The sequence below is a fragment of the Callithrix jacchus genome, chromosome 13 (genome assembly GCF_049354715.1).
Source record: "Callithrix jacchus isolate 240 chromosome 13, calJac240_pri, whole genome shotgun sequence".
Taxonomy (NCBI): Eukaryota; Metazoa; Chordata; class Mammalia; order Primates; family Cebidae; genus Callithrix; species Callithrix jacchus.
In genome coordinates, this window is record NC_133514.1 from 85,059,702 (window position 1) to 85,085,226 (window position 25,525).

At 33.4% G+C, this 25,525-nt stretch overlaps 1 protein-coding gene across 1 annotated transcript in view; it reads left to right on the plus strand.

The window, feature by feature from the left end:
• Positions 1–25,525, plus strand: part of PIK3C3 (phosphatidylinositol 3-kinase catalytic subunit type 3) — a 130,017-nt gene that overhangs the window by 16,488 nt on the left and 88,004 nt on the right. Inside the window, exons 4-7 of the mRNA XM_002757195.7 lie at positions 1,092–1,221; positions 19,097–19,183; positions 21,727–21,822; positions 24,485–24,556. Of these exons, the coding sequence (XP_002757241.1) occupies positions 1,092–1,221; positions 19,097–19,183; positions 21,727–21,822; positions 24,485–24,556 (385 nt within the window). The remainder of the gene's footprint in view (positions 1–1,091; positions 1,222–19,096; positions 19,184–21,726; positions 21,823–24,484; positions 24,557–25,525) is intronic.

The following is a 25,525-nucleotide window of genomic DNA, read 5'->3' on the forward strand; positions in this document are numbered from 1 at the left end:
AAACACACTCCTAGTCTTTTTCTTTCTATTGCAATTTCTATAGTCTTTTTATTACTAAAAGTAGAAATAACTTTCTTATTGAGCTTTGAGTAGATGCTGTTTGAGTGGACTTTATGTTTGAAAGTTCTTGTTTGAAGATATTTTTAAAAAAGAAAACACATGAACAGGAGAACATCTTTAACCTCCCCATTAGAAAAAAACATGGAAACTTAGCAGCAGCATAATTACAACACATAGTTGTCTAAAGCTCTTTATGAGTTTGTTTCATCTTTATATCTTCCGGGTAGCTTTTTGAAGAAAGCATGACAAAGGTTATATGTTCTTTCACTGTGAAGCAGGATAACCAATCTTCTGGCTATATGCTAAATTTCTGATTTATAGACATGGGAAATGTTTTCACATGAATCTACTATTGTATTCACTTTTAGAACATGCCTTTTATGGAAAAGAAAGAAAAAGCAATCTGTACAGGAAAAGGACTAGTAATAGCTAACATTTATTGAATACTTACGGTATGCCAGTCACTATTCTAAATACCTTTTACTTGTACTGATTTACTTTTTCTAATAACTTTGTGGGATACAAGTCCTGAGGTACAGAGAGGTTAAGTAGTTTACCCAAGGTTATGTGGGTAATACACAGCTGTGATTCAAGTACAGGCAGTTTGACTGTATAGTCTACTATGTTGTCATTTAAAGAAAACAGCTATGTAATTTTTAAAATTTTGATTTTAGTCATTGTAAATGTGACATTCTTCCATTGGATAGGAATTTGATCTCTGCTATTCCTTAGATCTTCTCCAAAGTGATGAAATGTGTGTGCTCATTTCTAATCCTTCTCTCCTTCCAGTTGTGTAGAATTCTCTGTCATAGTTCTGACTGCTTGGAGGAGAAAAAAATGGCATGTGCAAAACAGTGTGACATGGATTTTAGTTGCTTGGTTAATTGCTTTACATTCCACTGGGGCTAAAAGCTTGGCAGTGGAGATAAACATTTCCATGTGTAGAATTCTCTTTATTTTTAGGAATTTAAAATTTCCTGTAATGAACCATATTAATTTACTTCTACCCGGAACATTCTCTTTTTCCCTAGCATGTTTCGCCAAGGGATGCATGACTTGAAAGTCTGGCCTAATGTAGAAGCAGATGGATCAGAACCCACAAAAACTCCTGGCAGAACAAGTAGCACTGTCTCAGAAGATCAGATGAGCCGCCTTGCCAAGGTACAAAAGTCGTTTAAACAGCTGGAAAGTTCTGACTGATATCTATTATAGTATACCTTGACATTATGAATTCTATCCGATTTTTTAAAAATCTAAATTTAACTTTTAAATAATTGTTTTATTGAAATTCAATTCATATACCATAAATTTCATGCTTGGAAAGCATACAGTCTGATGGGTTAGTACATTTACAGAGTTGTATAATCGCCACCACTATATAATTTTAGAATATTTTCATCACCCCTAAAAGAAACTGTGTGTCCCGAACAGTCATTCCCCATTTCTTTTTCCCTACAGTTAGTTCCAGGCAGCTACTAATCTATTTACTGTCTCTATGCATTTGCCTATTCTAGAAATTCATATAAATGGGATTATACAATATGTGACCTTATGTCCGGAAATCTCTCAGGTTTGAAAATGTGGAGCATTGGTAATACTTTCAAGATGACCACCCACTTTTTCTGGTGACATAGCCTTAAAGTTGCAAGTGTAACATGCTAGAAAAAAGCTTATGCCGTTTGGAAGTGCTGATGACTTAAACAATTAACTAGTATAAATTTCCTTCACACCCCCCACCCCGCTTTTGTAAGCAGATGAAGTTACTACCTTTTCCTTTCAAAATTGTCTAACTCAGGTGTTTTCACTTAGAAATATAAAAACTAAACTCTATTCTGTGTATAAATTGCAACGCTGTCATTTATTTTGTGAACCTCCTTTCACAAAGTACTGTGTTAGATCCTGTTTAAAGATCCTTTTACAGTTATCTGGTTAAGACACTTTCTTCTAATTATTACATATACTTTTCTTTTGTAGTCTTATTAGTAAAGCGCCTGTTTAATGTCTGGAGGAAGTTTTGTTGCTAAGGTTTTAATAGCTTTTTGCCTTTACCCACATATAGAAGAAGTCTTGACGAGTAAGTACTTGGGTTGGCTAGGTTTCGTGCTTCAACATAGAATTTTTGTCAAGTTCATTTTGTCTTTTTGTATTGCTCTTTTAAGGAAGAATGATGTCCTAACAACCTGATAACTGTATTGACCAGTATACTATTGTCTACGTCTCCCAGCCATAATTAAATAAATGAAATTTAATATTCATGTTTTCTGCTCATTCTGAGATTTTGTTTGCATTTTGACATGGGATATAAGAAAGGTCTCAGGCTTTTCATATGTCTACCTTTAAGACTTGATCTTAGTGATGAACTTTCATTTGAGCTACTTTTTGCCCCTTTTACAAACATTGAATAGTTAATATAAATTTTATTAGAATCAATTCATTTATAGCCTGTGGGTCACTATAATATGAAGGTTAAATTTAAAAAGAATAAAGAATAATGTTTTTTTAAAAAAAGCTCTTCAGTTGTCTTTTAAGAGTAGCCATTATGATTGATATTGTAGGTGAAATTCTGTCTGAGGGGGAATGGCCAGAGTCAAGAAATATAAAGCTTTATAGGTTGCACCATTTAACTATTTGTTTCTCTGTGAAACACATTATTTAGGCTTCTGTTCACAGATTTCTAATTTTCTTTCCCTAATTATTTTTAATGGAAACTTTAAACAATAATTTTTGTAACAACTGTGACATTTTTCAGTCAGCAGTGTATGGAGTATAATCATGGACATTAGTTCCAGTTGGACTTCTGGTTTTTTTAATGTAGCACATTAGTAGTACATAGTTCTCATTCTAATCTTTTGAATTTTATGGTAAAAAAAAAAAGATGTGACTTAATAATAATCACCGTTTTTATGAGTGAAACAGTAAACCTGATGCTTGTTTCTATTTGTCTTTTAGTTGTTTGTGCACATGAGCAACTCTAGAAATGTTGACTAAGCATGTGCAGAGCTAAATGAAGTGTAGGAAGGAAGCCTTGTTAATGTTTTTGTTAAGAATCATTATTGCCAGTCTAAATTCTTTATATTAGAGTATGCCAAGTAGATCCTACTTTTTCAGGAAATAGTTATTAAAAATTTATGTGCTGTTTGTATTGCTCAAAATGGTTAACAGTTTTCAGATAAGTTTTTATTGGCTTGTATATCTTTAAAATGGGAATAAAAATTAATGAGAGTAAGCATCTTACAGTCCTTCTGATAGTAATTGGAGCCTAGCTCTTTTCCACATTCTTTGTCCCTAGTAGAATTGTATTTTTAACTTCTGAATGGTGTGGAGACATCAGAGCTTGCTGTGCTGTGACAGCTTGCGTTAGTATTAACTTATGTTCCCCAAAGACTAAACAGAAACTATCAAAATGAGTAATAACCTTTTTAATGGGGAGAAATGCATCCTGTTGATAGCATTGTTACGAAATTGCTGCCTCTTTGAAGAAAGCTCTTTTTATTTCTTGACGTATTAACTCAATATTCTCTTCTTCTTGATATAGCACTTGCTTGTGATTTTTCGGGTATCCGAACTGTTATATATCCCAGCTGCTATTGAAAACAAATGTATTTTAAAAATGATATCTTAAGATTTGACAAAATTAGAAACTTGGAAAGAGCACTGTACTATGAGTCACAGTTTTGGCCATTCTACTAACTGGGGGAAAATAATTTTTGAATCTGCAAAATCAGGTGTTACAGAATGGATTATTTTTATGGTCTCATGTAGCTCTTTATATTTAATAGATTCTAAAAGTACTGACATAGGGAATAATTGCGATTATCTACCTGGGTTTCATAGTTATTACCTTAGTAGAAAATAAAATTGTGGTTATTAATTTTCAACTGTGAATGTATGGTTTTCATGTCATTCCTTTTTTTTCTGCAATATGTATGCCTAGGATAAAGTGTTGTATAGGGCTTGCCTAAGGTGAATAATACGGCTTTGTTCTTAACTTTGTAATTTGATTAGTGTCTGCTTCTTAAATTTTTAGACAGGCTTCCTGAAAAACAACTCCTTCCTCACCTAAAACATGGTCTTGCCTTATACTTGAGAAAATATATTTTGATGCTTGTATGGTCTTAATTTACTCTCTTCCCAGAGAGTAAGAGAGTAAGTAAATTAAGTTAGTTAATTTACTAACTTACCAGAGAGAGTATACTTTGGTACTTAATTCTTAACTTAAAATTATTTTTACTAGATTTATTACCATACTTATATTATTAACTTAAAATTATACTTAGATACATATTTTGTTCTTACAGTTGTACCACAACAGTGTCTGCTATTTTTCTGATACTCTTCTCTCTTTTTCTGATTACACATTTTAAAAGTTGTTGAGCTAGATTGTCACTCTCTCAAAACGTTTTGAAATTGTGTTAGGTATAATAAACTTTTAAACATGGGAAAGATTTTGTATGCTCCCTGTTTCCATTTTCATACAGAAGGAACAAAGATGGTAGATGTAATGCTTGTATTTCTCACAGGACCATTTTAAGGAAAGATATTGGTATTCAAATAGATAAGGGTTAAGTAGTTAGAATCAAATGGATTATTTCTTGTTGCACTTTTATTTTCCATCCAGTGAATTTACTATGATTGTTTCTAATTGTTGAGAAGACAGTTGGCTTAAGACTAAAAAAGTATGCATAAATCTTAATAATAGCAAAGCATGCTTAATATGCATGGTACTCATGAGCCTAAATAAATAGCGTAGTGACAGTTTTTAAACTGCAGTATAAGAAAGTTTACTCACTTACAAAACTATTTCAGTCTTGGCTGCCTAGGGATAATGGACAAGAGGACTGTACGATGAAGAGTAACTATTTAATGGCTTGTGAAAAGATGGTGTTAGTTAATTATAAGGAAAATAACTTCCACTACAAGCTGAACTTAACCTTATTCTGATTTATTTCTCCCCTATAAAGTTGAATTTTGACTATGGTGTGAATAGCTGAAGTTTAAAAGCCTGCATTTCAAGTTTGTCAATGTTTAGAAGTCCAATCCTTTCAGAATGAGTTTAGTGGAATTAACCTCTTTAATGATTTTACATGATTTTGCAAATATGCCTAGTTTTGCTTTGAGGAAAAACGAGTATGAGAAAAGGAAACAAAACTGTTTTCCTCAGTTTAAGTCTTACTGCTTATAACTTGAATTTCTTAGATTTCTAGTAGGGAACAGAAAGAAATGAATATATTTAAATATACTATCACACCCTGCTCCCTGCCCCATTCTCTTCTTTTTCCCATTTCTAAGTTTCCCTAATTAATTTTTAGTAATACAGTGTCTTTCCTTTTGAACTGATTTACGAAAATAATGAAAGACCAGACTTATGGAGCATTTATTAAACTTTCATTGTCCATGACCTAGGCTTTTTGTGGTTGTGGGCCTTACTTGAACAGATTTGCCCATTGTTCCCATCTGCTATGTTTTTCAGCTTGTCATATTATAAGAGTTTTATGACTAGAATGCATATCCACCTGGGGTTTTGGATGCAACTACCAAGCTTTAGTGTTTGATTTATATTTGAAACCATGTCTTTAGACATGAAAGGTAGTGCAAAGGCATGCTTCTCCGCTGTCTACTTTTCATTGTAGCAGCTCTGCTTGATGTATTTGGAATGTGCTTTAGTTTTGTCAGTTTGATTAAGAGGAGGCAAAGAGAAAGTAGCGACTAGATGAAACATGCTTTGTGATAGGTATGGGATTGTTGTTGAGTAGAGTATAGACATGAACACTGCTACAGGGAACATGTGGTAAGATGTGGTGGTATTTTAGGCGGAATCACAGAGTACCTGTATGGAGTCACTGTGAGACCAGGGTCGAGATCTCAAGTTTATTGTAATAGGTGCCGGATTTTTAAAGTTCATTTAGAAATTGTTTCTTGAGAATAGGTTTATATCAACCACCTCAAAGAGTCATTTATAATCTGGAGCTGCAGTGTCTAATATGACAGCCACAGGTCACATGTAGCAATTTAGATTTAGGTTAATTAAAATTAAATAACATGAAAAATTCAGTTGCTCTTTATTTTAACCACATTTCAAGAGCTCAGTCGCACTTTGTGTCTAGCAGATAATCTACTGGACTGTGCAGATGTGGAATGTTCCATTATTGCCAAAAGTTCTACTGACAGCACTGAGTTAGAGTGACAATTTGCAAATTTGTGGTGGGTGAGTTCATCTTTCTGGTAGCCATATTACTTGTCCCTACTATCCAGGACACCATATTTCAAGATACTTTGGAAACTTAGTTAGTCTTCATGATACTCTTGATTTCTTAATAAACCATGAAGAAGCTGGAAAGGTTTCTGAGATATTTTTCTTAGTTTTTGGAAATCTAAAGGTCTTTATCTCATAGTATCCTTTTAATTTAAAATTACTTGAGTATGCTGGTTGTACTGCATCTTTTGAATAAACATTGACAAATTATCACAATCACAAAATTATCCTTGAAAATCAAGATTAAGATAGCAATAAGTTTTCTGGTCACATAATTATTTTCTAAAGTGGGACTGAAGTAGTTTGACTCACTATAATATTTACCCTTTAAAGAAGGTAGTTTTCATTAATACTTTGCATCAAATGGTTATTTGTCCTGAAGCATTAATCAGAGGAGCTCTCTGAGATTTTAGTTTTATGTACATGTACAAGTCTCTTTATCTCCACCATTGTCAAAGGCACATTTCTAAATGTGGAAGACCAAAAATAAAAGTGTATTACTAAGTTCCTGATGTCATTATTGTTCGTGTTAATATGACTAATAGTGACTACATTTATAATCACCTTGCATGTGTAAAGTGCTTTAGTATCAACAAAACCTCTTAGCATAGATTGCCAACTGAAATAGAGAAGGGATTAAGATCAGGGCTTCAGAGACCATTTTTTAATTCAAATCCCATCTGTGATCTTGACCTAGCTGTTTAACCTTTACTAAGTCATGAAATCCTCTTCTGTAAAATAGGAATGGTAGTTATATCTGTTTTTGGAGATTATCGTGTAGACTAAGTGTAAATGATAAAATATTTAAAGGATTTAGTATACTGCCCAGCAAATATTCAGCAATAATAAATGTTAGCTGTTATTACTTTTTTTACTTGCTTGTATTTGATTCTACAAGTGTAGGATCGGGACTTAAACACTGCACTGTTTTTAAATTCATGAAAAGATGGAAGCTTAGAGAAGTTATGCTATTTATTTATGGTTACATATTTGATAACTTGCAGAACTTTAAGCACCTAAAATCAGGTCTTTAAATTCTTTATGTAAATCTCTTTCCAAAATAAGTATCAGTGATGTATGCTTGAGATTTAAGGACTGAGAAGAATGTGTTTGCATGAGGAATATATTGTTCTTATTTAGAAGATTAAAATTGAAAATAGGAGAAAAGATAGAAAGAACATGAAGCAGTGTCACACTGCTGGTCCTCAAGTGTGACATAAAAGATGATGTCCATTAAATATGAAAACAGTGACCTGCCTATGGTGAGTACCCATTGCATATTTGTGCTGTGAAGGAATTGGAGTTATAAATTATACATGGCTTCAGTTGTTACCAATACATACATTAAAAGCAATTATAAAACAGTAGATCTTAAGATTTATTTCATCATAGTCAGTGCAACCTCAAAGGACAAAGGCTTAGGAGGAAAGGAAACATTACTGAAAAAGGTGTTTGCTGTTCAAAGAAACTATTAATAGGATAGGAACCTCAGTGTACAAACATATGAGAGAACCCTTTAGTGTATGTGTATATATATATATGCACACATATACACACACATACATTGTGTGTATATATATATATATATATATATATACACACACACACATACACACACACACAAGAGACATACAAGAGATGCTGCAAAATTATGGGAACGTTTGAGAGCCATGAGAGGAAGTGGAACTAGATAGATATATAAAAGCATTGACAAATTATCACAATCACAAAATAATCCTTGAAAATCAAAGATTTTATATATATAGTTTTTGTTTGTTTATTTGTTTTGAGATACAGCCTTGCTCTGTTGCCCAGGCTGGAGTGCAGTGGCACAGTCTTGGCTCACTGCATCCTCCAGCTCCTGGGTTCAAGCCATTCTCTGCCTCAGCCTCCCAAGTAACTGGGATTACAGGTGTGTGCCACCACAGCTGGTTAATTTTTGTCCTTTTTGTAGAGACAGGGTTTCGCCATATTGGCCAGGCTGGTCTCGAATTCCTGACCTCAAGTTATCTGCCCACCTTGGCCTCCCTAAGTGTTGGGATTACAGGCATGAGCCACCTTTCTGGCCTGGAAATGGCTATTTTCTTGTATGTGATTACAAAATATGATGAAGCTAGAAAGTTAGTAATGATGGTAACAAAGTCTCATTCATTCAGCTCAGGCTTTTGTCAGATTATTGACTCGATCACGGGATTATTTTTCAGAAGGATAAGGAAGAAAGGACACTGTTTCTCTAGGCCATTTGTTTTAGAGACAGGGTCTTGCCCTTTTGCCCAGGCTGTAGTGCAGTGGCACACTCAGAGCTCACTGCAGCCTCAATCTCCCAGACTCAAGTGATCCTTCCACATGGGAGCTGGAACTACAGGTATGCATCATTATGTTTGAATAGTTTTTATTTTTTTTATAGAGTTGGTGTCTCACTAGGTTGCCCAGGCTGATCCCAAACTCCTAGGTTCAAGCAGTCTCCCAAACTGCTGGGATTACAGGTGTGAGCCACCGTGCTGGACCTCTAGGCTAATTTAAACCTCTATAAAAGAAGTGATTAATGAAAAGGGAGTAACAGGAACTTTGGACAAAACTAAAGATGTCACATTATACTTTGGGATTGCAATTATAATCAAGGGTTATGAAAATGGACCAAGTTAGGGACATGCCAGTTCTCACAAAGCTTGAGAAAGGGAAGACATTCCATTAATTTGAGACCCTAAAAAAGAAGATAACCCAAAAAGACCATTGATTCTCAACGGGGCAATTTGACGTGGACCTAAGGCCTTCGGTTGACATTTGAAAGGAAAAATCCCTGAAGATAATTATATGTATATATATATTTGTTTTGATGCATTAAAAGCACATTGAGAAGTAAGTCTGTGTTAGACACTGAATTGATTTAGTTGAAATTAATCTTCATCAAAGTGCTCTTCAGACTGAGGGAGTTAACCAAATTAGCTAAGTAGCAACTGAAACACATGATTGGTGAGAAAGGGTAGCAAAAAGGCACTTATTGATTTATTCAGTTTTCCTAGTCCTGGAAGGCTAGCTATCAGGGTTTTATCATTATATATTTAAAATTTTTATTTTTATCGTAGAAAATTCAAATAGAAAAATACACAGAAACATGTAATAGATGTCCATATATTCAGTATTAGGATTGAATATATATTAACATTTTGCGTTGTTTCACATTTTTAAAAAAAGATTTAAGAATAACATAAGGAGTTTTCTTATTCTTTTATTTTGCAATTTATTTTTTGAAAGAAGAAACAACTTTTTTTATATTTATACTTTTTAATCTATATAGCACATTTGTTTCCATTTAAACTGCTGTAATCCAATGTGTGAGTAAATCAGTTTGTTTATTCTTTCAACTTCAACTTTTTGCTATTTTTAATGGGTATAGTGTTTTAATAGAAACTGTTGATTCTGGAACAGTGTTTAATAGAAACAGTAGTAGAGTCATCCTTGATTTGTTTCTGGGTTTAATGAGAGGGCTTCTTACATTTAACTCTTTGGTAAGATGTTGGCTGTTCTTGGTATATTTATTTTATCAGGTTAAAAAAAGTCTTCAGTGGCCAGATGCAGAGGCTCATGCCGGTAATCCCAGCAATTTCAGAGGCCGAGGCTGGAGGATTGCTTGAGCCCAGAAGTTCGAGACCAACTTGTGCAACATGGCATGACCTCATCTCTACAAAAAAAATTTTTAAAAATTAGCTGGGAAAGGTAGCACATGCCTGTAGTCATAGGTACTCTGGAGGCTGAGGTGGACTGCTGGAACCCAGGAGTGTGAAACTGTAGTGATCCTGGACTAGGAAGCAAGACCTCATGTCAAAAAAAAAGTCTTCTGTTAGTTTTCTAAAAGTTTACATGAAGAATGAATATTGAAGCTTACCCCCCAAAAAGAAAAAAGTAGGATTCTTTTGATCTTACCTTGTTTCCCTTTCATTTTACATGTAGAGAGTTAATAGCTAGGCATAGTGATATGCACCTATAGTTTCAGCTGCTCAGCTGCATGGGAGGCTGAGGCAGGGGGATTGTTTGAGCCCAGGAGTTCAAGAGCAGGCTGAGTAACATAAGAGACCCTGTCCCTTTATAAAAAAAAAGTTTACATAGCAGATCTAAAGCAGCTCTCTTTAGAAGGGCCTTAGGCTTGCAAGGTTGGCCCTTGGCTGATGTCCGAGAACAGAGCTTCTGAAACAATTCCTAATACAGATATTTAACCGTGTCTAGACTGTTTCTACAGTGTGATTCATGGTGAGCTCCTGCTTTCTTTCTGGAAGTCTAAAATTTTGGTAGTTGCAAGGCAGAGATTGCCTTTGTGACGAACTCGCAATAAAATCCCTAAACTCTCATTCTGAAATGGGCTTTTTAAAGCTGCATTTTTCCCACTAGAGATAATACTTGCATGTTATCTCTAAAAGAGTTAAGATCAGCTAATGTTTTGGGTTTCAAATATATCATTTAAGAAGTGATTTTTATTATAAACTGGACATCAGTTCTTGTTACAAATCCTATAATGGGTTATCAAATTGATGATTTATATGAATTTCTAAATCTGTATTCATGTAATGGTATTTCATAGTTAGATTCTGGAGAAATGGGAAACATGAAAGTATCCAGGGAGGAGGTGTTTCGAAAAATGAAAGCATTACATTGTATTTTATGCTTTTAAGATTAGTAGAACTGTCAAAACAGTTTAAATAGTAAAGAGATACATTATAACTGGGGATGAAAATTGGCAGTCAAGGTTCCTGAGTTACAGCTCTCACTAATAGTGGCTTATTGAATAACTAGCTATATCTGTATTTCTGGATTTTTTTTTTTTTTTTTTTTAAATAGAGACGGGGGTCTCTCTATGTTGGTCAGGCTGATCTCGAACTCCCGACTTCACATGATCCACCCACCTCAGCCTCCTGTGTACAGGGATTATAGGATCCTGTATAATAGGGGTGAGCCACCGCTCCTTTTTATTGTTAAAATGTGGTCAGCTTTTCGTTATCTCTGCTAATTATAGGAGTCATAATAATGCCATTATTATTAATGTTTTTAGCTATCCTGAAAAGGAAAATTTACCTCAGAGACTATTTTGTTTATAAATTATAGCAAGTTGATTAAGTGTACTTCTGGATTCTGAATATAGTTATGCCTTGAATAAATTATGTGAAATAATGTTCATGAATAAACTGACATTCTGAATCAAATTAGTTTAACAGAATAAATTGTTTAGAAGGACCCATTAGTGATCTTTTCACCTTATTATTGTTATGTAATTTATTATTTTTAGAATGTAACACTTAAGTTTCTTAAATTGCTTTCAATTGATTATATATGTTACCCCTTTTTTGGGAAGTTGGTATTCTTTATAAGAAATATCTGTACTTGTGGAGTCTTTACTTAGTTAGGCATATCACATAAAGAAAGTGTCCTTTCTTTATAGCTCAGTCACTTAATGATTTAGGGTATAAAGTAGCTTGATAATCTTCAGTTTTCTATCTTCTAGTCAACTGCCGTTAGTTGTGATGTCAACAGTACATACAGAGCAGTATTAGATTAGGTATAGTAATTTAGGAGGGTGAATCTATCGTCCATAATGATGTAACCATTACCCCATGTAGGTAAGTGAATATACAAAATATATACAGTGTTCTGTTAATATATGTTTATGTTACATTTACTTTTTATCCACAATATAAAACAATTCACTTTGGGAGGCTGAGTAGAGAGGATCACTTGTGCTCAGGAATTCAAAACCAGCGTGGGCAACATGGTGAGACCTTGTCTCTATAAATAAAAAAACAAACAAGCAAAAAACAATTGAGATTTGACCATCTGTAATGATGAGTATAGTAAAAATAATTACATTTTCTCAAAAGACAGTAATAGCACCCTTATTTATTGTGTCTGAAATAATGTACTTTAATCACTAGGAGCAAAACAAAATTTCTGTCTTTTAAATGTATATGTTTTAGAGGAAGAAAAATAGTGTCCAAAAGAGTTGAAGAATACATCTGTTACTTTACAAATGAAAATACAGGATCCAGGCTATATACCATTGGGTTGGGCAGAAGAGTCTTACGTTGTTTTATTTCCTTCCTTGAATGTTTTATAAATGACAATAATAAACAACAGAATTATGATAAATGCTGAAATTATTCAAGGCTATCAAACTTATTTAAATGCTATCATTGACATCAACGAATATTCTTCTTAGCTATAGGTTTTTGTGTAAATAGCTAATATAGCTTTTATAAGCATAGCTTATTGCTTTGATTCTGTGTTACCATTGAATTACATTATAAAAAGGGTTTGGTAATATCTTGTACATTTATTCATAATGCTACATGGGTAGCATCTTTTTTATTAATCACTTTGGTTTGCTTACTGCTAAGATTGTCAAAACTTTTAGATTTGTCTAGAAACCAAAGATAGACTAAATTAGTTTTTGCCAGTGTAAAATTGAGCCCTAAAACAGTATTGATTTATATTCTGTAAATCTATTTTCTGTCTTTACAGTTATAGTTTTTGCCAGAAAAATAGTAACACATTTTTAAAACTAGATTTATCTTCAAGGAGTTTAACTAAATGAAATTTTATGAAGCAAACAGTACTCTTCCTGAATGATAAGATTTACATGTACAGTTTGAAAGTAAAATTGAAGCTTTGTAACCAAGACTTCATTAATAAAAAAGAGAGAAGAAACTTCTGTTCTTGCCAAGAATCAAATACTTAGGCATGTGCAAACTCTCTAACATGCATACTTACACGATTCTTTTTCTAATCTCAGTAGTTCAAATAAATTATTATATACAAATGCAGTTTGTCTGAAATTTTAAATTACTGTATAGCTTATATTTGATTTGAAATGCTTATTGTCTTTTTTTTGAAGAATACTTTTTAGTAATAGAAATCTAGTGCACCATGCAATTATATTAGCAGACAAATAATGATATTCTGTCCAAGTATTTATTAGTTTAGCTCAGTTCTATTTTAGGCTCAGGGAGGAGTTAGAGTTAAAAGAGTTAAGCTATGGTCTTTAACTTGAGGGAGTTTAGAGGAATGAGAGGTGAGGTAGTTGACAAAATGCAACCGCATGTAATCATATAAAGTGTTATTGGAAAACCAGTCTTGTCTGTAGTAGTGCCAGACATTATTCAACACTTATTGAAACATGGTGACTTCTAATTTATATAGTTTTATAGTTGGATCTAGTTGAAATGCCCTTGGAAGAAAATGAGAGAGCAGTCATGTTTATACTTGGTTTTAATTTCAGGTAGTTAAGTTAAATTAATGAGATAGGGCTTTATTCTTTGAGTTTTTGTTATGAAGTAAAATTGCTTTCTTTAGCATTATCTTTATAACTGCTGATCTTTAGTGGTTTTCCCAACGGAGATTTCCCCACAATTAATTGTTTTTTAAATCACTTTAGCTTTTAAATGACTTCTGTTTTTTCTTACTGCAAAGATAATATACATCTTCGACAGTGGTAGAATATTGTAAAAGCACAAAGAAGACTATGAAAGTCACCCCAACCTACCTACCACCCAAAGATAATCAGCTCTAGCACTCTAGTTTATATGCTTTCAGTAAATTAATAAATGTATGTGTGTTATAGATGAATATGTGTACATTTATTTTAAATTTATATGTGTGTGTTTAACTGAATCTTGTTTTTACAGTTAATGGTGTCTCAAATTTGTTCGAGGTCATTTAAGATACTTCTACCACATGATTTGTAAAGAGTGGAGGGTTTTGCATAGTGTGGATATCTCATAATTGATTTCAGCAAACCTCTATGGTTGGACACTAAAAATGTTTGAAATTCTTGGTTAATTTTCTATTGATTTGAAATGAAAGTAAGGATTTTTTAAAGTTGTTTTTAAGACAACTTATTTGATTTGCTCATGTCCTGTATTTCCAAGTTGTCAGTCTTAAGGTATAATAGACATGATGGAAGTTGGTCTATTTAATAGCCAGCAAGTTATATATATTTGTATTGAGAGTGTATAAAGATTAGGGAAAATTGACCAATGGCAGGAATCTTTTTTTTTTTCTCTCTAGCTTCCTTTTGAATGTCACTCCTACCTCCTTCCCTGAAGCCCCAAGCTCTTGGGCAGAATGTCAGAGTATACATGCATTTGTTTTCCATTGTGCCTGTAACCTTTCACATAGAATGCCTTTCAATAAGTATAAATAGACATTGAATGAATAAATGCTAGCTTCTATTGACTATTCATCGCTCTAGCACTCAAGAAGCTTATTTGTCTAGTAAAGCAGAGAAAAATACAGAGCGTTGAACTGAGTTCTCATGATCATGGAAGTCTGTCTATTTACAGGTATCACTGTCTGCTTTGAAATTGGTTTTCCTTGATTATCTTATTCTTACACAGTGCAGCAGGTTGGCTTCCTTTTGGCTCTGTTCTTGATACTTTTATTAAACACTTACTAATCGAGACATGTTCCTCAAACCCATATTTTTGTTCTCCCATTAAATCTGACAATACATGATTAGTACTCCAAGAAGTTTCTCGGCTGTGTTGTTATTTGGTTCTTGTGGATTCTTTAATTTAAATCGCTTTTAAAACTCTTTGCTGCTTAATTCTTGGGGAAGTTAAGGCTAAATGATGCCTTTTTTTTTCTCTGTGACAGTGGACTTTTCTTCCAAACTCTTTGTGACTTCTTGTAAATTCTGTAAGAAACCCGTTTTCCTTTAAAAAGAGAGAATGACTTTTTTTTTTTTTCCCTATTTCTTGACCTATCCTGTTCCTGGAGTGGGTATCCAAGTGAGGATTATTTCTTCACGAGCAATTGAAACAGATTGTCCTACTTTTGCCCTGCCGCTTAATGGAATGTAGATTTTCTCTTTGGAAAGATCTATGTCACTGACATTTCAGACCCAAAATAAAATATAAATTGTTACGCCACCTGTGTTTTAACGTTCATTTTTGGTCTTTAGTATCTATTGAAGTTCCTGGATTGGTGATAACTAGAAGTTGCTTTGGACTGATGAAAACCACTCATATATGTCTACATTGTTATTAGTACCTATTAAGAGATGAAGTGACAAAGGTTATGGGCTAATTAGAATAGCTGTTACAGCTTACATAGTGCTTTATAGTTTTAAAAAATTAATAAATTTTTAAATATAATTATTAATAATTACTAATTATTTCACCTGCATTGAGCAGTAAAGGTAAATGGCTTAATGGTTTGAAGAACCAGAAGAAACTGTTAGCTGGAGTTTAGTGAGTTCGTTGGAGAGTTGAAGGAGATTATTCTGAAGAGGAAGGCAGAGATGGATCATTTAGCAGTTGTGATAGCTAGTTCTAGACTTTTTCTGCTGCCTGAAGTCCAGCCAAGAGCTGAGTTTGTCTTCTCTAAACTCTACCCACCTGCTCCCTTGCAATGGAACAGTCAGTTGTATTATGTGCTTGCACTGTCTGATAAGTAAGCGCTGTGCTAGTCTCTTAGGATGGCCCTCAATGAAATATGTCTTCTCATAGTCACACTCTTCCACATTATGTCTGTACTACCCTGTATTCCACATTATATCTATATTACCCCATTTAAACTGATACAGTGCACCAGCAGTGATGCTGTGTCTGTTCCAGGCAAAACAGTGTGACAGCTTTTGTTTCTTGATATATTGGGAACATTAAGCTATCATGTAAGAAGTGCAGCTATTCTGTTGGAGTGACCATGTTGAAAAACCATTTGGAGAGGGAGCAACACTGAGAATCCATGGGGAAAGAGAGGCACTACTACCGTAATATCCCAGCTAAGCCCACCCTTTATCACCAATGTGTTAAACATGTGACTAGAGCCAGCTTGGATGTTGTGGCTCCAACAACCAAATGCATGCAATATTATGACTAGTGATGAGGGAGACCAAAAGAAAAAATTATTTAAATGTCCCTCAAGATGATTTTGCCAAAAAAAATGTGAAACAATAAAGTGAATGTTGTTTTAAGCCACTAAGTTTTAGGTTGGTTTGTTATGTAGAAATAGGTAAATAGGACAGGCAGCTAGGAGACATTTTGAGTGGTAACTGATTCTGCGGAAATTCTAAAGTTAGCTCAAAGAAATACACAGAAGTTTTGCTGTCAATTTCAAAGTCAGGTACAGGAGACAGACATGCAAACAGTTGCCATAGCATAAATAGTACCTTTAATTTTGCAATTGCTTTTGCACTCAACAGCCTTTCCTATGAAGGCATACAGATTTTCTTATTCTTTTTGATTATAGTATTTCATAGCATATGTGTACTCTAACTTAACAGTTCCCACTATTGATGGACATTTTCATTCTTTTGTGTCTAATTTTTCTGTATTGCAAATAATGGTACACAAATGTGAATTTCTCTAGGATAGTTTAAACTTGTTTCCATAATGAGTGTACCAATTTTAGTACTGCCATGCTGTCCATACATTCTTAGCAGCTCTTACACAATTGAGATAGGTCATATTTAGTATTCAAGTAGGAAAGCTACTCATATGCTATATGGGAGGTAATATATATTAGAAGCAAACAAATTCAAGAGCTAGTGAAAATGGCTTTAGAACATTTCTAATTTGTTTGGATAGTTTACTAAAGGAAGGAAAAAGTCCCCACCACATTCTCCCACATAAATTTACCATTGCCAGTTCTTTGCTCATAGGAAATTAGGAGTGGATTAACTATTGTATCATAAATACAAAACTAGTATTCAACAAATGACAGAAATGAGTTTCACTTAAAACTCTTGGTACATCAGTAGAGAAAGGATAGCAAAGACTGGTGTTAGGAGTATAGGCTTTAGAGTCATAGAGACCAGGGTTTAAATCCTAGCTTGGCCATCTCGTAGTAGTTGATAGTCATCTGCAAACCGGGGTCAAAATTGTCTATGAAATAGAGTGGTTATAAAAAGTGCCTATAATTTGGCATGTAAATAAATGTTATTTTTTTCTCCATTCCTCTAGGAAGTATATAAACTCTTGTTACTAATTTTTACTGTTACTTTGTTCATATAAGCAAAGGATGCAAAATAACCTCATATATTTTCATTTCTTTTGAAAACTAACTTGGAGCATATTGTAGAGTGATAATAGAAGCTTCTAATGACTGCATGAAATAATACCACCTGTTATATTTTGCATCTATTATTTTATTTGAATTTTGGGAGTAAGAATGGAAGTTAATACTTGAATTTTATTGATATGGGTTCAGAGAGGACATAGTTTGGAAATTGAGTATTAAGGTTGGAACTCTGGTGTTCTGGCTCCTACCCTCACAGTCTTCTCTGTAGGTCACATTGCCTGATTTTTGGTTTCCTTGTGACCATTTTTATATTGCTAGCATATTTGTCTATGATTCCACCAGAACCAATAAAATACTTAGTTTCTGCTTTTTGTAATCATTCTAAGCACTTATTAATAACTTGTTATACATTTCATATAGAAGTTACCTCAGGTGGAAGGGAATCATTATTGGAAGTAAGCTAAATTGATACTTACTATGAATTTCAGACTTTTTTTTTTTTTTTTTTTTTTTTTTTGAGACGGAGTTTTGCTCTTGTTACTCAGGCTGGAGTGCAATGGCGCAATCTCGGCTCACCGCAACCTCCGCCCCCTGGGTTCAGGCAATTCTCCTGCCTCAGCCTCCTGAGTAGCTGGGATTACAGGCACGCACCACCGTGCCCAGCTAATTTTTTTTGTAATTTTTAGTAGAGACGGGGTTTCACCATGTTGACCAGGATGGTCTCGATCTGTTGACCTCGTGATCCACCCGCCTCGGCCTCCCAAAGTGCTGGGATTACAGGCTTGAGCCACCGCGCCCGGCCCGAATTTCAGACTTTTTGTATGACTTAGTATTTTTATTTCTGAAATAGTGTGACCACATAGTTGTGATGAGAGTCGAGGAAGAGAACAAAGATTGATTGTGAAGATTTTTAGTTCCAGAAGAGAGATAAAATTGGTGGCAATGTTTTCTGTCCTTATAGGAATGCTGTCATGATATGGAAAGTGAAGGGGAAGAAACTGATTTAGATAAACTACTTTGTAAAGCTTTGATGTCCAGTTTTGCTTTATACTGTCAATTTGTTTAGAAGGAGTGAGAAGGGTGTTGATTTTTAACATTACAAAAAGTATGATACTAAAAATTAAAACCTTAAAACATGGTTCTAATTTGAGGACTTTGGAACTTACCTGGAATTCTCTATGGATTTGAAGAGTCGATGAATTATTATTTAATTTATAAAACTAAGGGTAGATTGGTACGCAAGACCTCACAGGACTCTACCAACTGCTACTGTAGAAAGTTGAAGTCTTTTATCACCGTTTCCTAAAATCAAAGCATACCTGCATACGTGTGAGCTTAAACCTTAAAATGTTAAATGTATAAAACTAGAAAAATGCCTCATTACTTATAACTGTCATTTTTCATGTTGTTTAGATACATTGAAAGATGGGAAGAAAAGAGAAAAAGTGGTTTATTTCCCATTCATGAAACTATTGTTATTATAATTCCATCCCTTTGTAATAGTTAAAATATAAGAAATATAGAAAATGGAGATAATTTCAGGAACAGCGTCATTATTCTTTAACATGTGAAAAGAGGGCAAATTGTGGACCTTTTAAAAAAAAATAGTTTTCCTTTAAAAAAAAATTTGTCTTTTGCCCAGTTTCTTAGTTGCATATGCCTTCTAAGTGTATAGGAAAGTATCATATGTGAAGCTGATATTGCCCTTCTGACATACTTGGTCCTTCTTTCTACTAGATCTGTAATAAAATTTTTGTCATTGTATTTATTCTACAGCTCACCAAAGCTCATCGACAAGGACACATGGTGAAAGTAGACTGGCTGGACAGATTGACATTTAGAGAAATAGAAATGATAAATGAGGTGGGTTTTATCCCTCTTTTTTACTTTAAAATATTTTATGTAAATTTTTAAATTAACAATTTTTTGATAAGGATTGTTTGTTGTTAGGTATCTCACAAATGTAGGATTATCAGGGTTAACCCCTGTAGCTGGGAATTTCTATGCTAATAAGTGGAAAATTTGGGATATCTGTCTTCCCTGTGTTTTAACATAATATCAAACCATGAAGTATGTAGTAGTTATTCTAAGATGTTCTAAATATCATATGAATGAAGCCTTTGCAGTCTTAATGCCTCAGTGGTGTGTTCTCTGTCATATCAGCTCATGTTCAAGTCAGTGTTGGATAAATCTTCCATCACACAGTGCTGACTTTTCACTTTAGTTACCATAAATAATTTTGGCAAGTTTCCTCTTGAATTAATTTATTGTTTCTCTATGTACTACATATAGGACTCTGCAGAAATTTTCCTTTATAAAATTAAATGATATAAGTGATTTTTTTCTTGACCTTGTATATGAGCCAGTGTGTCTGTTTAAATAAAGATGGCTTCATTGAGAGTCCTGCCAAAAGTTATAACAAGAAAAGTTTCCTTTTTTGTATATTTTCTCTAAAATACCAGGTGTTAATGTTAGACCCAATATTCCACACCTAGAGAACAGAAATAATAATTATGTTAATCAAATTAGGAGAGAAGAACATCAGTTTGTGATTTGTCTAATTTATAATGACCATAAGGCACAACTTATTTAATTTATATTCTCCAAATAATTTTCAGCAGGTAGGGAGAAGTTTTTAATTTTACTGTCAACTATTATAAAAATTAGATTTTAGTATTATTCTTTTTTTTAATGAAGTTGGTGATGTTTAACAACATTTACATTCAATTGTAGTTTTTGGTATCTTTTCTAAATTTATTCATAATACAATCTTATATACTTAAACTGGAAGAAAGGCTTATTTTTTTGATTTTTGTAATAGTCACATTTCAAAAAGTGATTACTTATAATACTAATATTTTTCTCTTTTTAAACTTATATATCACTGGGTGTAGAAAATGTGTTAGAGTTTACTTTGCCCAGCCTTTTTCATATTTTAATTTTTTTAAAAGAAATCACCATTACCACACCCGTACCATTACCACAATAGACTATAATATGTTCACAAAGATGAAGAATTTAAGTAACCTCCTCAGACCTTTATTATTTATTTATTTATTTTTGAGACAGGGTCTGGCTCTGTCACCCAGGCTGGAGTGCATTGGTATGCTCACTGCAGCCTCAAACTTCTGGACTCAGGTGGTCCTCCTTCCTCAGCTTCCCGAGTTGCTAGGACTACAGGCCTGGCTAATGTTTTAAAGTTTTTTGTAGAGTCAGGGTCTGGCTCTCTTACCCAGGATAGTCTGAAGCTCCTGGCTTCAAGCAGGCCTCCCAACTCTGCCTCCCAAAGTGTTAGGATTACAGGTGTGAGCAACCATACCTGGCAATGTTACCTGTTAGATCTAAAGACATTTATAAAGTTGTTTTGGGTCAAGGCTCATTACCCCTTTAGACTTCATTGTATTTTCACTTCATCATCACCCTGGTATAGTCATGTGCCTTGTCAAGTCTTTTCAATCAACCATATATCACGTGTACAATGGTGGTTCTGTAAGATTATAGTACCTTATTTTTTCTGTACCTTTTCTCTTAGATAGTTTAGATAGATACTTACTATTGTGTTAGACTTGCCCACAGTATTCAGTATAGTAACCTGCAATACAAGACCGTACCCTAGGGGTAATAGGTCATACCATATAACCTAGGTGTGCAGTAGGCTATGCCGTCTAGATCTGTGTTTATCCATTCTATGATGTTCACATGACTAAATTGCCGAGTGATGCGTTCCTCAGAATCTGTACCTATTGTTAAGTGACATGTGACCATGTTTGCTTTTCTTTTTTAAGGTGACACAATTATATAAATAACTTTTTTTTTAATGTTGTGACAAGAAGTAATTATTCCACAGTATATTTAAAGTGTGGATAAAAAATTACAAATGACAAATCATTTTAAGAATATTTGTAAATTATGAAAAACTTGTAAAAACTTAGTAAACTCAAATGGCCTCTGTTCCTAGGTTGCACAGAGATTTTTTTTTTCCTTTTGATTTTTGTTAGACATATTGATTTCTATAGTTTGTTTAGTCATATTGGTTAAGGGTGAACTTTACTTAAAATTGTTAGAAAGACAAACCATTCTTTTTATTTTCGAAATAAAATAGTTCTCATGCGAATGTGTACAAAATACCTTCAAGATTATAAAATCCAAACTACTGAATAAACCAAAAATGTGAAATTTGAGAAAGCAACTACAAGTGCATAGTAGACACTACTGAATAACAGTAGTATTGTCTATAATAAAATGATAGTGCTGAGTAAACACTACATGTATATAATAAAAATTTGTTATATTTTGACTTGGATTTGATAGGTACATCTATTACTGAATTGGGAAAAATGATATACTGATCCCTTAAGAGAATATTGAAAATCCTTTTTCATGAAAATCATTTTTTTCTTTTTCAGAGTGAAAAACGAAGTTCTAATTTCATGTACTTGATGGTTGAGTTTCGATGTGTCAAGTGTGATGATAAGGAATATGGTATTGTTTATTATGAAAAGGTATTTGCCTTGGAACTGTTTTTTATCTCTAAAGTAGAGGGGAGGGGAAATATTAAAAAAAATTACTGTTGTTTCTGCTGGGATGAATTATTTGGTTGCAGGGTAGCAGCAGACAGCTGTCAGCAGCAGCTGTTTATGTATACACAAATCAAATGATAGAGCTACAACAAGATTACAAAAGCCGATCACTCATGTAATGCAGTTCTGGGTCACAGAATTCGATAAGTATGCAAGTGATTAAAAACTTTGTGATTAATTGTTCTGCAAATTGGCAAGTAGGACACTAAGTATTGGCTTTATTTACTATTATTATTAAAGAATGAAAAGAGGAAATTATATTTTAAGTGGTAGGCTGTTTATTGAAAGTTAAGTCTGTTATTTGAGTGCATATGTAATGTCTGTATGTGGCCCTCACTTAAGTATACTTATGAAATACTTCAGAAATGTTTATTTATTTGTACAATATATGCAAAATTAAGACCACAGTTTTACCATAAGGATGAGTAATAACATATGCAGTTATAGATTTGCTCTATTCTGCCCAATTATGCTAAAGAAAGTAGTTCTGTGCTTAGTGTGTTCCTGCCTGAAAGTATCTTCCTTTAAGTACTGCAGAAATCATTATCTGCAGGCCAGGTGTCAGGGCTCATGCCTATAATCCCAGCACTTTGGCTGGCCACGTGAGATTAGTTTAGCCCAGGAGTTTGAGACCCAACTGGGCAATATGGTGAGACTCTATGTTTATTTAAAATGAGTATAAAAAATTAAAAAAATGTATGCATAGTTTGAAACCACATAAATCAAATTTCTTCTATTACTGTGTTAATAGTCGATAAATGTTTAAATCAGCATAAATGATGACAGACTTTTGGTACATAACGTAGTAATAGATTAGTATTTCTTCTAGCATGTGACCAAGCTTATATGCAGTGTCTTTGTTTATTAGAAGCAGTGCTTTTAAATTACATTTACACTTTATTGTTGTTTATTAAAGTTATAGCAAGTGATTTAAAAAATATATATACTTTTATAAATTACTATTTGAAAGGTCTCATAATGAAGGTTTGAGTTTTTACAGTTTATGATCCTTTTTCAAGATACTGTTCATATTTTTGTCTTTAGCTTAAATCCCTTTTATGTTAGTGAAAGAATAGGAAATGTTAACTTGTTTCTGCCTTTTATTTTATAAATGGTACTCCTTGGATAGATTCTTTAACATTGTTTATTAATTTATTAGAAAAAAAATACATCAGAAAAGGGAAGTGTGAGTGAAACTGTTCTGTCACCAGTGCATTTTAATAAAAGCATATTTTACACTTTATACTACATGTCATTTCATTAAAAGCAGTATTTTCTGCCCATTTTGAGTTTATATTGTAAAAACATGCTAATGGAGATGGTACTTTCAAACATTGGAGATGTGAAGGATCTTTTGAAAGACAGCTTTGGTAGCAGATGAAATAATAACAGAATAGAAATTAGAAGAATTTCAAGTATTTTTGAAAAGGTTCTTGACCCCTTTCTACTGCTTCCTGAAAATTGTTCATAAATTAATGCCTGTCTACCCACCCTGTCATATTTCCACTTAGTGTAAAGATTGCTGGGCCAGTGTATTGAATCTAATGGAAATAGACTTTCTTGTCACCTGTCTTTTGTGACAGATAGCCTTAGTGAAGATTACTTGTCACAGTTTGGCTGATAAATGTGTTTTCTGGTGTTGTGACTGAGAACAAGCCTGTTAAACAACGGCTGTGGGAATTTGTGGTTTTCTGTAAGACTCAATTACTGAACTGAAGTAAAGTCACAGTGCTTTCCTACTTTCAGTCTCTCCTGAGTTAGTTGCCCATATTTAAAAACACACTAGCATTTGGAAATTGACGGAAAAGCTTGATGCTAGATATACAATCATGAGAAAGTTAATTTTGATCTTAGTTTAGCCTTTTACCAGTATGTTTGGCAGTGACATTTTTATTTTGAATTACCTTTCTCGCTTGCATTGGATAAAAATAAAAGCCAACATTCATCAAAAATGAGAATACCAACAAAATAAGATGACTTTATTTCTGAAAAATTGATTAATTGATTTTATTATTCAAGTTTAGATTATTTTTTGTAGGTGTTCCTTTGAGCAACAACGTTGTTGATTTCCTAGCTGTGTATACATTTCAGTAACATTAACCCTACACTTAAATTCTGCTCCTTTGAATGGATCTCAATCGTATCATCTTGAAAAATTACCAACATCCACTTCGTTTTTGCAAGTAGTGCAACACATCCATTGTGCCATGTTTATGTATAGTTTGTGGTTTCTTGTTCTGAGTTTGAAAATTAGCATGTTTTTAAAAACCCACTGTCATCCTATGAACAAAATTAAAAAAAAAAACAAAACCCAAACCGTCTAATTTCCAGACCTCATATCTCTAAACCTGTAGTAAAAATTTTGTTAGAGTTTTTCTCAAAATAATTTCATCATCAACCAAAGAGAGGTAGGTACAAAGTGGATATGCATTTTATAATATAGTTGGAAGAAAATAAGGATTTCTTTAAAGGGAAGAATGATGTTCATCAATTAGAAGTAAAATACATTGGTGTGTATATCATATACTGTTTCCTATTGTATTAAATTTCTTTTTTTTTTTTTAATTTTTGCTCTGTAATCTAGGACGGTGATGAATCATCTCCAATTTTAACAAGTTTTGAATTAGTAAAAGTTCCTGACCCCCAGATGTCTATGGTAAGTTATTGTGCAAATTTTTTAAATGAAATTATTTTTGTTCAGAGTAATTGTGAGTTAGCCACATCATGTACTTTCTTTAAACAAAGTAATATGTAACTGCCTCTGTTAACTAAAAGTGGTTCATAAATTGACTTCAGCTATCTAGAATCTGTTTCTGATAGAATTTATGAGGAATATTGACATCCTAAAACTAAGGTTAAGGGTAGTAGTGTAGGGTTGGGCATCTACTTTATTTGAATTGCTGGAAGAGCTAGGGAGTATAGTGTTTTTTTTTTTTCAGGTTGAGGTGATATAATCTTGAAGTGAAGACTTGGCAGAACTGGTATTTGAAAGATTGTCATCATACAGAAGGAAGTTTTGCCTGTTAACTAGGATGAATGCATGAAAAATTTAGGGAGACCAATTTTGTTGGAAAACAGGGAAGATTGCTGCATCCTTAGAACTATTCAGTTTGGAACATGGTATGTTGGATGATGGTGGCATACCTTCTTATTACCGAATTTTCGAGATGATAGCTTTCTCTCAGGGATATGAGGATAAGAATTCATCCAATGCAATAGAGGTTTAGTTAGATGATTTTAGAATTACAAACTTCTAGGCACAAAATCGTTTTAGCAGTACAATAGATGTCATGGTTTTCACAGTTTCAGCTCGTTTACATCATTCCAACTCTTTTTATTCTAATTTTATACATTTCTAATTAGATTACTTTCCTTATCAGACCAAAGTGGATTAAAAGTGGCACATTGGATGATGAAATCATGATGATTGAGATAAGTACAGGTTATGAAAGCAGGACATGTAGTGGCTGATGGCCTAATGTCAAAGGAAGAGATGTGGGGGAAAGTAGAGAATAAAAAGTTGAAAAAAAGCCACTTGAGGATCTGGTAGAAATACTCTAAAGACTTTTATAGTTCCTGTGCATAGTGTAGTAGAATCCAGTTAATGTATCTAAAATTGGCACTT